General features: G+C 39.7%; 1 protein-coding gene across 3 annotated transcripts in view; it reads left to right on the top strand.

Moving 5' to 3' along the window:
* The window catches only part of TTC17 (tetratricopeptide repeat domain 17), a 102,187-nt gene extending 88,671 nt beyond the window's left edge, over positions 1–13,516 (top strand). For 2 of the 3 annotated variants that reach the window (XM_010964656.3, XM_045523971.2), the window contains exons 23-25: positions 8,831–8,950; positions 10,624–10,767; positions 12,371–13,516. In XM_010964656.3, coding sequence (XP_010962958.2) covers positions 8,831–8,950; positions 10,624–10,767; positions 12,371–12,502 — 396 coding nt within the window. In that variant the 3' untranslated portion in view covers positions 12,503–13,516. Of the gene's footprint in view, positions 1–6,296; positions 7,062–8,830; positions 8,951–10,623; positions 10,768–12,370 lie in introns of those variants that run through there. The other variant, XM_045523972.2, reaches the window with a different exon arrangement.
* The last annotated feature ends 1,467 nt before the right edge of the window (positions 13,517–14,983 follow it).

Genomic DNA, 14,983 nt, shown 5'->3' with positions numbered 1-14,983 from the left:
TAACAAGAGACTAATTTCCAAAATATACAAACAGCTTATGCAGCTTAATATCAAAAAAAAAAAGCAACCCAATCAAAAAACGGGCAGAAGACCTAAACAGACATTTCTCCAAGAAAGAAATACAGATGGCCAACAGGTACATGAAAAGATGCTCAACATTACTAATTAATAGAGAAATGCAAATCAAAACTACAGTGAGGTATTCTCACACCAGTCAGAATGTCCATCATTAAAAAGTCTACAAATAAGTGCAGGAGAGGGTGTGGAAAAAAAGGAACCCTCCAAACTGTTAGTGGGAATGTAAACTTGTGCAGCCACTGTGGCAGACAGTATAGAGGTTCCTTAAAAAACTAAAAATAGTACTGCTATATGATCCAGCAATCCAGCTCCTGGGCATATATCTAGAGAAAACTTGTAATTCAAAAAGATACATTCACCTCAGTGTCCATGGTAGCACTATTTACAATAGCCAAGACATGGAAGCAGCCTAAAGCAGAGATACTCAGACAATGTATGTACTGTTGGAAGTTTACATTACCACCTATGAAATAGTTTTACCCCCACTCCTCCCCAGTAAGTTAAATCTGAATCCAATTAAGCCTCCAACAATCCATGGAAAAGGAGGACAGAGGACAAAGGAACATGTCAAATGGTTCCATGAGGATGCAATAAGCAGAGTCCAGTCAGTACACATCTACAGGATAAATAATCCTATTTCTTCTACAAAAGTAGAAATTTTAAATTAGATGAAGGGGAATTCTGGAGATCAAGAAAGTTAAGGAATACATTAGCCAATTGTAATGTATGGACTTTAGATTGTGATTAAAACTATAAAAGCAAAGCAAACTTTTATAAGACAGTTGGGGGAAATAGGAACATCAGATGAATACTTGATGATATTAAAGAATAGTTTTCAATATTCCAGGCCAGATTTTTTAAGTTTATGTTTTAAACATGAAGTTTTATCTTTTAGAGGTAGCACTGAAAAACTTACAGGTAAAATTATATAAAGTCTGGGCTTTGCTTCAGATTAGCATGGATGAGGGTTTATATGAAATTGGGTTGACCATGAGTTGTTGATAAGCGTTGAATCTAGGTGATGAGCACATGGGAGTTCATTTTACTGTTTTATTTATTTTTATATATGCTTGAACTTTTTCATTATAATAACACTTAAGAGATGTAGTCACAAAGGTGATCAAAGAAATGACATATCAGAAATGAGTAGGTAGATTTTTAAAAATCAATGCATCTTAAACTAAAAATACATTTATTTAAGTAATTAAGTCAAATACTCAGTGGATGAGTCAGATATATTTAGGCACAGTTAAATAGTGAATCTCAAGCTTTGTGTAAAAAAGTACCTGGAATGTTACAGAGAAAATAAACGAATCAGCAGATTCAGGAAGCACCATGTATCTCAAGCTGGAAAAAGAAAAAGAAATCCATGCCAAGATACATTATAACAGAGACAGATATCTTAAAAGCATCTGTTTCAGTCAGGGTACTGTCAGGAAAACAGAAATGACATTAGGTATTTCAGAAGAGCAGTTTAATTGAGAGAACTGATTACAGGCAGACCTTGTTTTATTGCACTTCGCAGATGCTACATTTTTTACAAGTTGAAGGTTTAGGGCAGCCCTTTGTTGAGCAAGTCTGTGCTATTTTTCCAATAGCATTTGCTCAGTTTGTCTCTCTGTGTCATATTTTGGTAATTCTCGCAATATTCAAACGTTTTCCTTGCTATTTGTTTTGATGATCTGTAATCAATGACCTTTGATGTTACTATTGCCACTTGCTGAAGGTTCAGATGATGGTTAGCAGTTTTTTAGCAAGAAAGTATTTTTTAATTAAGATGTGTACATTGTTTTTTGAGACATAATGCTGTTGCACACTTAATAGACTACAGTGTAGTGTAAACATAATTTATATGTACTGAGAAGCCGAAAAGTTCGTGTGACTCGCTTTATTTCAACATTCATTTTATTGTGGTGGTCCAGAACTGAGCCGCAGTATCTCCCAGGCTTGCCTGTGCATTGTGGTGGAGGGCTGACAAAGAAAAAAGGGAACAATGAGGTAAATCAGAGATGCTAACTGTAGGGAATGGCTCCCACCCCCCAGGATGAAATAAGAGGTAGGGTTTTCAGAATCTAGGAGTTTGTGGGAGCGCTCTGGCTGAGCTAGCATTCCAGCATCTGAGGAGGGAGCACGGGCTGGCTGCTGGGTCTGGGAGTGCTGGAAGAAGCTGGAGACTGGAGTGCTGCCCATGCAAAGTGTAGTTGCCAGAATGACGCTGACAGGAGCAACATGCAAACTGGGAGAGAAAGTGCCTCTCCCTCTTGCCTTCCAATCCCTTAGCACACAGATTTGCAGAACCTAACAAGAAGCTGGCTAGCAAAGAAGTGTGCTTTGCAGAGTTCCAGCCATAGTATCACAAAGCAGATTACAGAATTTTGGATTTGCATCTGAGAGAAAATAGCTTAAGAAATATCACAGCAGCCATTCATTCATGTATTCAACAAATGTGTAGCAAAGGCCTACTTTGTGCCAAATACTTTTGAGGTGCTTGACATAAACTGGTGAAGAAAAATTTAAGACAAAGATCTCTGCCTTCATGGAGAAAGAAAGGACAGATCACCTATAGAGGAATGATGACTAAAATGACAGCCTAATTCTCATAGCAACTGTCTCAGCCGGATCACGGTGTTGAGAGGATACCGGACCCCCTAGAATTGTGAACCATACAATAAGGGAAGAATGAAGATGCTCAGAGATAATGAACTGGAAAAAGTTTACTACCAACAACCCTACCTTAAAGGAACTTTTCTGTTATGATAGCCAAAGAATGAGTCTACGAGACAAAGGAAGATTTACTAAGCAAATAAAATTACACAGGTACGCGAATTCAAACAAACATTGTCTATAGAAAACAATTTGTAAGATTTTAAAAGAAACGACTAAACGACTAAAAGAAATACTGAACAAAATAGAATGTACATTTGAGAGTGGGATGATCAGAGTTAAGTTGTTTAGAGGCCCTTTTAGTGTTCAGGAGGTGTGAGTTAATATATTGCTTGGACGTTAAGTTAAACATTGAGTAAAAATTTAAGGATAACTTTTAAAAGAATGTGAAAATCCAAACCTGTGAGGATAAAATAATTAAGGGGAGGCCCCCAAAAAAAGTCAACCCAAGAAATTTATGGCCTAAAAAAGGAGGAAAAAAGCATTCAAGAATCAGGATAAAAAGAAACCAAGAAATAAGATAATCTTAAAAACAGTCTGTAATATAATGGTCACAGTAATGTCAAATTGGAAAATTTTTTAAAGAGCTACATGTTTTTATGAGTCATGCCTAAAGCATAATAAAAATGTTGAAAATAATGGGGAAGTACTAACCAAAAAGGAATATACTAATCAAAAGGAAGTAGACATATTAATTGCCTGAAAAAAATATATTTCAAAACAGAAAAAATTATTAGGGTCATAGAGAATGATCACACAATGATAAAAGCTTTAATTCACCAGAAATATATACCACTTCTAACTTGATACATACCCAGTAAAATAACCTCAAAATATAAAAAGCAAAAAAAAAATGAAATTGACAAACCAACATAGACATCTTTCTCCGCTATTGATAAACCAATTAGTCTATGTCTGAATCTGTATTTATGAAGTGTATTAGTCTGATTTTCTTATGATACTTTGTCTAGTTTTGGTATCAGGACAATAATGACCATTGTATAATGAGTTTGGAAGTGTTTCCTCCACCTTACTTTTCTGGAAGAATTTGTAGAGAATTGGTATTACATCTTCCTCAAGTGTTTGATAGATTGCACTAGTGAAGCCACCTGGGCCAGGGGTTTTCTTTGTGAGAGATTTTTAACTACAAACCCACTTTCTTTAATGAGAGTATTCCAATTATCTTTCTTCTCGAGTAACCGTTGTTGTGTCTTAAAGGAATTTGTCCACTTTAAGTCATTGAATTTATTGCCATAAAGTTGTTCATCATATTCTCTTATCATTATGTTAATATCTGTAGGATTTGTAGTAACATACCTCCTCAATTCTGATCTTGGTAGTTTGTATCTTTTCTCTTCCTTTTTTTTTCTGATCAGATTGACTAAAAGTTTATCAGTTTTATTAATCTTCCCAAAGAACGGGTTTTTAGATCCATTTATTTTCCTGTATTGTTTTTCTGTTTTCTCTTTCACTGATGTCTGCTCTTACCTTTATTACTTCCTGTCTTCTACTTGCTTGGTATTTAATTTGCTATTCTATTTTAAATTTCTCAGTATGGAAGCTTAGGTTATTGATTTGATCCCTTAGGAAGAGAAAAACAAAATGTTACCAGAAATGGTGTGATTATCTACATAGGAAACCTAAAAAAAAATCTACAAATTTTTAGAAATAACAATGTTCTTATCAAGATGGTTGCCTTTAAGTCAATAAATACAAATAAGTTGCATTTCTATATAGCAGCCATAAATATTAGAAAGCATAATTTAAAAAAAGTTTGTTAAAAAAATAAAGTTCCCAATATTAAATCTAACCAAAAATCATAAGGCCTATGTACAGAAAGTGATAAAACTTTATTGAAAGACATTTTAAAAGACCTAAATAAACAGGAAGATATGTAATGTTCATGGGTAAGAGTTCACACACCATAAACATGTCAGTTTTCTCTGATTTGATTTATAGAGTCAATGCTATTATAATCAAAATAACAACAGGTTTTTTAACGGCACTCAAAAAGCAGATCTTTACATTTATATGGAAGGATAAAGAATAGACGTGACACTCTTGAAGAGAAAGGTGGTGAGAATTGCCATACTTTTATGAAAAATTACAAAACACGACATTATGCCATTTGCTCAAGGATCAACAGAAATAACCAGGGGGACTAAATCGAAAGTCCAGCATACACAGAGCTGTGGAGGGTCAGCAGGGAAGAGGGCGCTGTTCAGGAAGCTGTGCCCAGGCAGTTACTTAGTTCAATCCTCACCTCACATCTTACCCAAAACATGAATTCTGTGTGAATTAAGGACTCAAGTATCAAACACAAAACTTTAAAAATTAAAGTAAAATGTGGCAGATGATCATTATGGCCTTGAAGTACACAAAGGTTTCTTGAAGAAGATACAAAAGCACAGGCTTAAAAGAAAGAATGTTAATAAGCTCAACTACATTAAAGTTTAAATTTTTTTAAATTAAAGGCATTTTTCAAATTAGTGAGAAGCCAGAGTGAGAGAAAATTCATGTAACACATTTAACCTGCAACAATGAACATGCCAAGCATATAAATAAAGTGATGAGAAAGATAAATAGTAAAATATAAAAATGTATAAATGATATTAACAGACAATTCACAGAAAAAAGATATATATATATACACATATGTGTGTGTGTGTGTGTGTGTGTATATATATATATATATATATATATATATGACCAGTCAACACACGAAACAATTCTCAATCTCACTAATAATCAGGAAATGCAAATTAAGACTACAGTAAGATGCTGTTTTATTCCTACTGATGATACCAAGAATTAGAAAGGATACAGAGCAAGAGGCACTTTTAAAATTTGCTCACAGAATTATAAATTGTCTTAACACCTTTAGGAAACAATTTTACATTCTTTTGTTATGTTGGGCATTTGCACATCCTATGACCCAGCAGTTCCACTCCTAGATATTTACTCTGAACTAGAAAAACTACACATTTATTGGCAACAGAAAACTTAAAAACGAAATTACTCAAACTCCCCATTTACAGAAAATAGGTAAATACGTTATAGTATATTCACTTAATGAACATATAACTGTGAAGCAAGGAAATTGAACTAAAGCTACACACAGCAACATGGATGAATCTTAGAAACAGAGTGTTGAATAAAAACCCCAAGGCCCAGAGGACTGCTGGTATAGTATTATACCATTTTTATAATGCACAGGAAGAAGTAAATGAAATATTATATTGTTGGAGCAAATATATGTGTGTGCAAGTGATAGAACAGTGTTTAAAAAGAGCAGTGGAGTAGTAAACACAACACTTGGGATACTGTGTGCCTCTGGAGAAAAGGCAAGAGGATGGCAGAGTGTGAGAACATATAGGCAGATGCAAGTTCATTCTTTGGACAGGTGGTGATTTCTGGGATATTCATTATTTTATGCTTTACAACATAAATTTATATTTTATATGATTACATATTTTACGTGTGTGTCTATATATATTCTTCAGTATGTGTCAAATGTTGGCATTAAAGAAAGATAATTTTATTTGTTTAAAAAGGAATCCTTTGGGGAGGCCACTCAGAAGAGTCAAGTGAATAAAGGAAGAACACATCAGGCTTCAGATTTTTGTGCCGCACCCATTCACACCAAGAGGCAGTGGAGCAATGCCAGCACATTATTCAAGGAAGGAAAGAAGGAGCTGTGGTTTTATATCCAGCCAGCTGTCCTTCAGGCATGAAGGCTGCAGACAGGAAGTTTTAAAATTATATGATTGTACTAGTTTGCTAGGGCTGCTGTGACAAACTGCTACAGACCAGGTGGCTTAAACCATTGAAATTCATTCTCTCACAGTCCTGGAGGCTGCACACTGAGGGTGCCTGTGCCGCCAGTGTTGGTTTCCTCTGAGGCCTCTCCCCTTGGCTTGCAGCTGCCCTCCCTTTTGGCACCTCTTCACATGGTCGTCCCTCTGCACACACAACCCGATGTGTCTCTTCGTTTTCTGTAAATTCTTCAATATAAATCCAGTTATGTTAGCTTAGGCCCCCACAATAATGGCCTCATTTTAACTCAATCACCTCTTTAAAGATTTTAAATACAGTTACATTCTGAGATACTAAAGACTGAAACATCAACATGTGAATCTTGAGGAACACAGTTCAGCCTTTCACGACAATCTGAGAATAATTTTCCCATCAACCCTTCATAAGAAAACTACTAGAAGAGGAACTTCAGTCAACCAGGAGGTGACTGGGGAAGCCACCTGGAAGTGATGCCTGTGATCATGGGATATATTTAACTGTAGAACCAACACAAAAACAAAGATGGGAAATAGGGTGAGAGAACAAAATATAAATACTATATGCCCTGACAATGAAAAATGATAAATTTACCAGAAAATGAGATTGGAAGAAAAAAATAAGATAGGAAGCAGGGTAAGTTTTCTGAGTGCCTCATCTGTGATGATTGGGAGTTAGAGATCGTCCATCAAAAGGGGCCAATGAGATAGTTAGGGAGAGTCAACATTAGACCTGAATTAGGTTCTGAGATTTTATATATGGTAAAGATAGCATCACAGTGGGTGAAGAGATGAATTATTCATTAAATATTATTGGAATAACTTAGTAGCCATCTGGAAAAAAATTAAATTGGAGCCATATCTTTTACTTTACACCAAGTTAAAATTTAAGTGAATCAAAAATTTAAACATGAAAAAATGAAACTACAAAAGTTCTGGGGGGAAGAAACATGGTAAAAATTCTTGATAACCTTGGAATAAGCAAGACCTTCCTAACTGTTACAACTGAAAACCCAGAAACCATCAGAAATAGATGAATAAACTGAACAATGTAGAAATCAAAACCTTTCTATCACACAAAGCACTGTAAGTCCAAAGGTGAACTTCAGAACCTGGGGGAATGTATCTATAGGGCATATACAGGCAAGGGACTAATCTCCCTAATACATAAAAAGCTTTTTCATATAAATAAGATACAGACCTCATAGAAGAACTAACAATATAAGAACAGGTACTTAATAGAAAAGAAATAAAAGAGGCTGTCAAACAGGGAACGTTGGTCAGCTTTACTCATAAGAAGGGAAATGCAGATTTAAACCACATTTTCACCTATCGAAAACCCAGGAGTTTAATAACAGACTCCTTGGTGAGGCCGTAAGGAAGCAGGGACTTGTGTATATTTCTGGTGGGAGATTAAATTGTTATAATCCTGTGGAGGGCAGTGTGATATCTGTCAAAATAATGTGTGTATCCCCTTGACATAGCATGTCCACATCTGGAAATGTATCCTACAAATATGCTTTCACAAGTACAACATCACACCTATACAGGATCATATTTGCAGCATTGTTTTAACAGCGAAAAATTGGGGAAGAGAGGAATATTCATTAATAAGGATCTAGTTAAGTAAATAATGGTACATCCAAACAATGGAATACTATGCAGCTGATAACAAAAGCATGAACAGGTTTTCCATACACTGATGTAGAAAGATCTCCAAGGTGTGTGTTTAGAGGAAAAAGCAAAGGGCAGATGAATGTTACCTCTTATATTGTAGGCTACCTCATAAAATAGGGGTGAGAGAGAAGTCTGTATTCATATTTGCTTGTATAAATCATAAAGAAATCCTAGGTTACATAAGAAACTAAAAATTAGTGTTTACTTGTATACAACAGACACAGATATTAGGGAGACTTTTTACTTTATAACTTTGTATGATTTCTGGTTTTTGAAACATGACTAAGTTACATTTTCAAAAAGCTAAGTAAATTTAAATGCAAAAGAATATGGGCATGAAATAAAGTTCTGCTGTTTAGTAATCTGAGTGGATTTGAGCACAATATTTAGCCTCTCTGGATCAATTTTCTTATCTATAAAAAGGCTGTAATGGTAGCATCTAGCTTGTAGGATTGCTGTTAGGATTAACGAGAGGATGAACATGAGGTGTGTAGCAGACTGCCAGCCCCAGCTAGATACTCAGTTAAACGGTCATTCATTTGTGTTACTGCTCTTAATCTTGGTGGTAAATCAGTATGTTATTTAAGAGACACCAGCCTTAGCTGACCATTCTTTTCTAGAACCAGACATCCTGGGTCCTTTCCAGCATGGCAGCCCTCTACTGGAGAGTGAAAGGCCAAGGAAAGAAGGCAATTGACTGCCTACGCCAGGCCCTCCACTACGCTCCACACCAGATGAAGGTGAGTGGGGCCCAGAGGTGTGAATTTCCATCCCTTGGTCCTTTCCCTTGTCCAGTGGGTTATTCTGAGGTTTCGACTGGACTTCCTCACACCCAGCCAGTAAGAGAGTGGCAGAAGGCTAAGATGGGGCAAAAAAAGTGTGACCCGTTTTCGCCCCCACAAGCCCGTGAATTATACCCACTGTGGTGCCCTCCCTACCTCAGTAAGGTGGGAGGAGCATCAGGGAGGGGCCTCAGGATCACTGTAAGACATTGTATCATTGAGTGCCCTTTCTGCTGTATTCAGAGCCATCCAACACACACTAAATACGCTGGCGTAGGTGGGCCGTCAGCCTCGAGTCCTTCTGGGTGTGGCTTATTCCCCGGGGCCTGGGGGCCTGTGGTGCCCGGTCTGGCACTTGCTTCCAGACACAGAAACAGAAGCAAATTTCCAGTTCTTCATATATATCAGCCAGTTCCTGGTCTTTATCTGACTTCATCTTTTCCACAAAAACAAAAACACCCAGAATACCCTGTGTAGCATCAGTCTTTTCAAAAAGCCATTGTTAGGATGATGGAGAATGTAAAAATTTTTAACAGCACATTTGTATCCACACGTGCTGAGTTCTGCATTAATCTCCAGATCTCATACTCCCTAAAGACAAGACCGTGTCCTCTTGTTCACAAGGGCGGTGTTTGGGCTGGTGGAAGGGGTAGGGCTTTCCTGTCAGGCGTTGCCGAGCTCTAAACGCAGCTCTCCCTCTCACCGGCTTTGTGATCTCAGGCAAGGTATTAAACCTCTGTGACCTCATATATGACACGCACTACTACGTGGGTGTCTGGTAGGGACAGAGGTGGTTCTCTTTTTCTGTTTTCTCAGCATCTTCTACAGAAGAACCCAGGGATGCAGAACAGTGTGGTACAGATAGTGGTTGCTCAGGTAACACAGTAAAGGGAATACGTATTTGTAATATTTGTGATATTAATAAATATTTGTGATAATAATATTGCTGCTTGTTCAACCTATCAGTCTGTGCTCTCTGCTGCTAGGCGATAGGGAAGGGCCAAGACTCTAGATCGGGGTCAGGGAACTTTCTCTGTAAAGGGCCGGAGAGTACAAATACAGGCTCTGAGGCCAGCCAGCCTCCTTTGCGGCCACTCACTCCTGCCACGGTGGCGTGAAGACAGCAACAGAAGTGCCCAAGGGAATGGAAGCGGTGTTCAAGTTTCAGAAACAGGCAGCAGGCTGGATGCGGCCTGTGAGCCAAAGCTTGCCAGCCCCTGCTTCAGGTGGTGCGGCCGTCCTTGCAGAGGACACCTTGGCTCTGACAGCACGTCTCACTGTGTGGTCTGTGGACAATGTCGGCCACAAACTATTCCTTACACATCTGCAGTGAGACTCAGAGCTTGCACCAGGATGGAAACCAGCAACCTCACCCAGCAGATTGTTTACCCAACTGACATTTTTGCTTTGTTTTTTGAGGCAAGACTCTCAGTGAAAGAAACACCGTGTTGGTACGCTGGTGCGAGCTCCTTCCCTGTCACAGACACGTAGCAAACCGCTGCCTCCCACGCTGAGATGCACGACTCTGCCATTTACCAGGAAACTGACCACATTACTTACCATCACAACAGCCAAGAAGGAAAGCTTAAAAACCAATATTCTAACTTCTTGCATTCTCCTTCCTCTCCCAGGACGTGCCCCTGATCAGCCTGGCCAACATCCTGCACAACGCCAAGCTCTGGAACGACGCCGTCATCGTGGCCACCATGGCCGTGGAGATCGCGCCTCACTTTGCCGTGAATCACTTCACGCTGGGCAACGTCTACGTGGCAATGGTGAGGTTGGCGTGAGCGGAGCAGACCAACTCTGCCGCTTTCTCTCAGGGGCACATCTTCTTTGATCTCAAACTTCTTTGACTATGTCAGTGTCCTCCAGTTTCCTGTAAGTTTTGTGTCTGAAAGTGTTAGCTCTCCACGAAAGGTATATCTTAAAAGGTAAGGGGTTTGAGTTTTTAAAAATAATACAGGGAATTCATCCAAGTGTTTGCAGCTACGTGGGTCCTCACTGTGAGTCTAACATTAACAGTAGAGTGAGATTTACCCACAGTTTTCTGGAGACATCGCCTGTTCCAGAAAACCTTACCTAACTCTCCATGTGGAGACACACACTCATGTGCTGTTACCTCCACGTTGGGCTGGGTCCCAGTGGTCGCACTCACGATGCCCTGTGCGTATGTCTCTTGTTGTGTTTTCACCCGGGTTTGTAACCTTTAAGTGTTTGTCTCTGCCCCTAGACCAGGAGCTCCTTAAGAGGCTCCCCTTCATCTCCCTGTTCCTAGCACTTGACAGTATTTGGCACATAGTAGGTGCTCACCAAATGTTCAGCGAATGGTGGAATGCCACTAGTTTCATGGGATACCATTTACAGACGAAATGGCAAAGCTGTCATCCAGAACCCTGTACTCTGGTCAGAATGAGGACCGATTTCAGAACTGAAAATCCCAGGGGTTGCCCAGAAACTGTCATAGCCGAATTTAACATGAGAATTTTGCCATCCACTTCCATCGAAAGCTTGCTGTCCCGCATGGGGCTGTTCCCAAGCTGCTCTCCATGAAGGTTAATACAGTGAGCAGCTTCAGGCTCTAAGTTTTGTGTGTCATCCCTGACTTCAAAGGCAGGAAATATAATTTGGCCAGGTAGGTATTGCTGAATGTGCAGATTTCCCCCTCTGCTTCTTAAAACTGAAGACTCTATTTTCGTCCCCAGTAAGTGAATTTGATGCTGTGAATGAGGAATTCTGCTCTCACTTGGCTGGAGGGCGTGTTTAGCCAGCTGGTTCAGGCTCTTCGTCAGGAGTACTAGTCTAAGGAAAGATTAACGCCTTCAGAATGGCCGGGATCATTTCCAAACCGTGTTCACATTTCCAAGTGTTAGGGAGCATAAGGAACTGTTTCAAAATGTATGATTCTAATTGAAATACCTGACTTTACTTCCGTCTTTCCAGTTACAGTAGAAAATTCAGGCAGATGCCTAATGATCTTTCAGGCATAGTTCTAGAGGTCTCTGCAAGGATTCAGTGAAAGGGTTTCATAAAGCACCGAGCTCTGGGCCTGGCGCGCAGCAGGCACTCAGTTATGCCGGTTTCCTACCGTCACTACCACGATGACTCCTGTCATTGGGCCGAACCTCTGTAGAGTTGACCTCCCCTTTCCCCCGGCTCTTAGGCTCTGCCACAGTTTTCCTTGTGATTCTGGACCTTGGGGATGGAGCTGGTTGTTTCCTCCAGACCCCAGAGTTTTCCTCAGAGAGTTAGATCCACTGAGAAAATACCTCCGGATTGTCACGCCCACAGATGTGCTCTTCAAGAAGAAAGAAGTCACCATGTATATTTAGTCTGGTGGTGGTAGCCCTCTCACGTTTGTCCCTTGGCCCCTCACAGGAAGAGTTTGAAAAAGCACTGGTGTGGTACGAGTCTACACTGAAGCTGCAGCCCGAGTTTGTCCCGGCCAAGAACAGGATCCAGACCATCCAGTGTCACTTAATGCTGAAGAAGGGGCGGCGCTCTCCTTAGCTCACCTCCCTTTTCTCCTGTCTCTCTCTCTTCTCATCTCTTCAAAACAGGAATCAGAAAAGAAACCAATCATTGTCAGTATCTACCTTTAATGATGTGTGCTTAAACAACCAAATAAGACATATAGCAGGACTTTTACATACATGGGAATTGGTTTGTTTTTGTTTTTAAGTTCCTTCTTTCCCCCAGCCAACCTCAGAAACACAAATTTCTTAAAAGGAAAATGCAGCTTAAAGATATTGTGTAAATACTGAGCCAAGACATTTCTGGAGCTGTGCTCTGTCTCCAAAACCTCGATGCCTTTAGGGCTTTTCTCAGTGGTCCAGCCAGCCTCCTCCTCTTGGGTGGAGGACGAAGCCGCATTGCACATTCTCTGCTTCCTGTTGTAGCCTCTGTTGTCAGTGGAAATGCAGAAGCCCACCTGGTGCCAGTCAGTGAGAAGCCATGTTCTGCGCTCTCTCCTCTCAACCCCCACGCTGCCCCCAGTCTCGTCCGTTCCGTGCTGCTGTGTCACAACTCAGAGGTAGTTTGCAGGGGAGGAAGGGAAATTTTAAAAACAAAATATTTACAACATCAGAAACTCTTAGGATCACCTGACCTTTGTGATGTTATTTATGTTGGGGAGGGAGGGGGGCTGAGCAGGGGAAATCAGCAGTGTACAACATCTATATCATTTGTACTTTAATTACAAATTACAAGGAAACCAATAAGTGGAAATCCTATATAACAGGTTTATATATATAGAATATGTATATTTGAAGCCCTCTACAGACTGAGTCTATGTTTTACTAATTCTTTGTTCACTGTGTTACCCATCTTGAAATAAGGCGTGAGTGTCAGCTCCCTCTCTCTGAGGCCTCCAGACGGAGCCCTTCAGGAGAGTGATGAGCCAAGGTTGAGTGTTTCCGTACAATGCTTATACCTCTGGTCCCAGGAGAGTCAGAAACTCCAGACATTTGGGAATCTTCAAGGGCACATAATGAGGACAAAAATAAAAGTTGTTTATGAACAAAATAGGTCTGTGGTGTGGTTCTTCTTTAGAAGCAGGCTCATCTGGACAGCTCTGAAACCTAGCTGTAATCCTGGGTCAGGTCTTCTCAAGTCCTAGTTGTCTTTTTACTTTCTTTCTTCCCACAGCAGCAAGGTGAGGGAGGAAACAATCCATCACTGGGTTTTATGGTTGGTGAAGTTATTAGCATGATGCATTTGACTAGGAAAGCTGCACAGTCAGCAGATGTTCAGAGTTGATAATTGACCTTCCTGGAAAAGGAAGAATAATCCAAGCCACAGAGTCGTGTCCCCTCAGGTGAGCACCGACCCTAAACTTCATCCAAGTAAACTCTGGGGAGAACCTTGGTGAGAGCCGTACCAGTGAAAATTGAGCGTTCCATTTGGGACAGAACTCCACCGAACACAGTTTCTAGTAGACTTTGCTAGAACCTTGTCAGACACCGGTCAGATCTAACCCTGGGTCGCTGAACCTGGAGCATTTGGTTCTCTCACAGACTGTGTGACTTTTTTTAGAAGCAGGTGAGCAGAGATACCTGTGAGCACTCCATCTTTTACACAGCATGAGTCCAGCTAATTTCAAAGTTTTATCAGATGTATTTTAAGAAATCAATTTTGAATGAGAATTGTGAGTTCATTGACTGACTGCTGGATAAAGTGACCTCTTTTCACTCGGAGGATCCTTATGAATTAACGTGTGTGTCTGAGTGTCTTCCCTGTTTCCCCACCTCTCCAAAAGGTGGCATTTAGTTTTTCCTGAAACTTCTTTTTTTTAATTTACATACAGTGAAATTCACTTTGGTGTAGTTCTTTGAGTTTTGACAAATGCAGAGAGTCATGCAGCCACCACAACAAACAAGACACAAAACGTTCATCACCCCGAAAAGACTCCTTCACTCTGCCCCTTTCTAGTCAAACATCACCCTTAACCCTTGGCAACTGTTGATCTGTTCTTTGTATAAGTTTTTTCTTTTCCCTCACATTATTTAGTGAAAGAAGTCAGACTCCAAAGGCTATATACTATATAATTCCATTTACACATTATGGAACAGCAAAAGTAGATGCCCTGAGGCAGGAGCATACTGAAAGTTTCAAAACAGGAGAGTAATAGGAGATGAAGCCGAAGAGGTGAGCCAGATTGTGTAGTGTTTTTTTTTTTTTTTTTTGGTTTTTGTTTGTTTTTTGTAGGGCTCTATCTGTCATTGCAAGTCACTAGTTTTAAGGAGAGCAGTAACATTATCTGACCTATTTTAACAGGAGTCAAGATTACTCTAGGATTTTTTGACCTGAGTAATTAGAAGGAGAGAGTTGCTATTAACTTAGTTGGGAAGACCAAAGTTAGACAAGAATTTTGGGGGAAGATAAGGAATTCAGTTTTATGTAGACCATGTGACGATACCATGTAGACAGTTGTATAAATTAGGATTATCAGAGGATATGAATGCTGGAGATTTAAATTTGGAGGTCACAGGT

Source organism: Camelus bactrianus, chromosome 10 (assembly GCF_048773025.1).
Source record: "Camelus bactrianus isolate YW-2024 breed Bactrian camel chromosome 10, ASM4877302v1, whole genome shotgun sequence".
NCBI classification, from domain to species: Eukaryota; Metazoa; Chordata; class Mammalia; order Artiodactyla; family Camelidae; genus Camelus; species Camelus bactrianus.
This window is presented reverse-complemented; position numbering and strand designations above follow the sequence as displayed.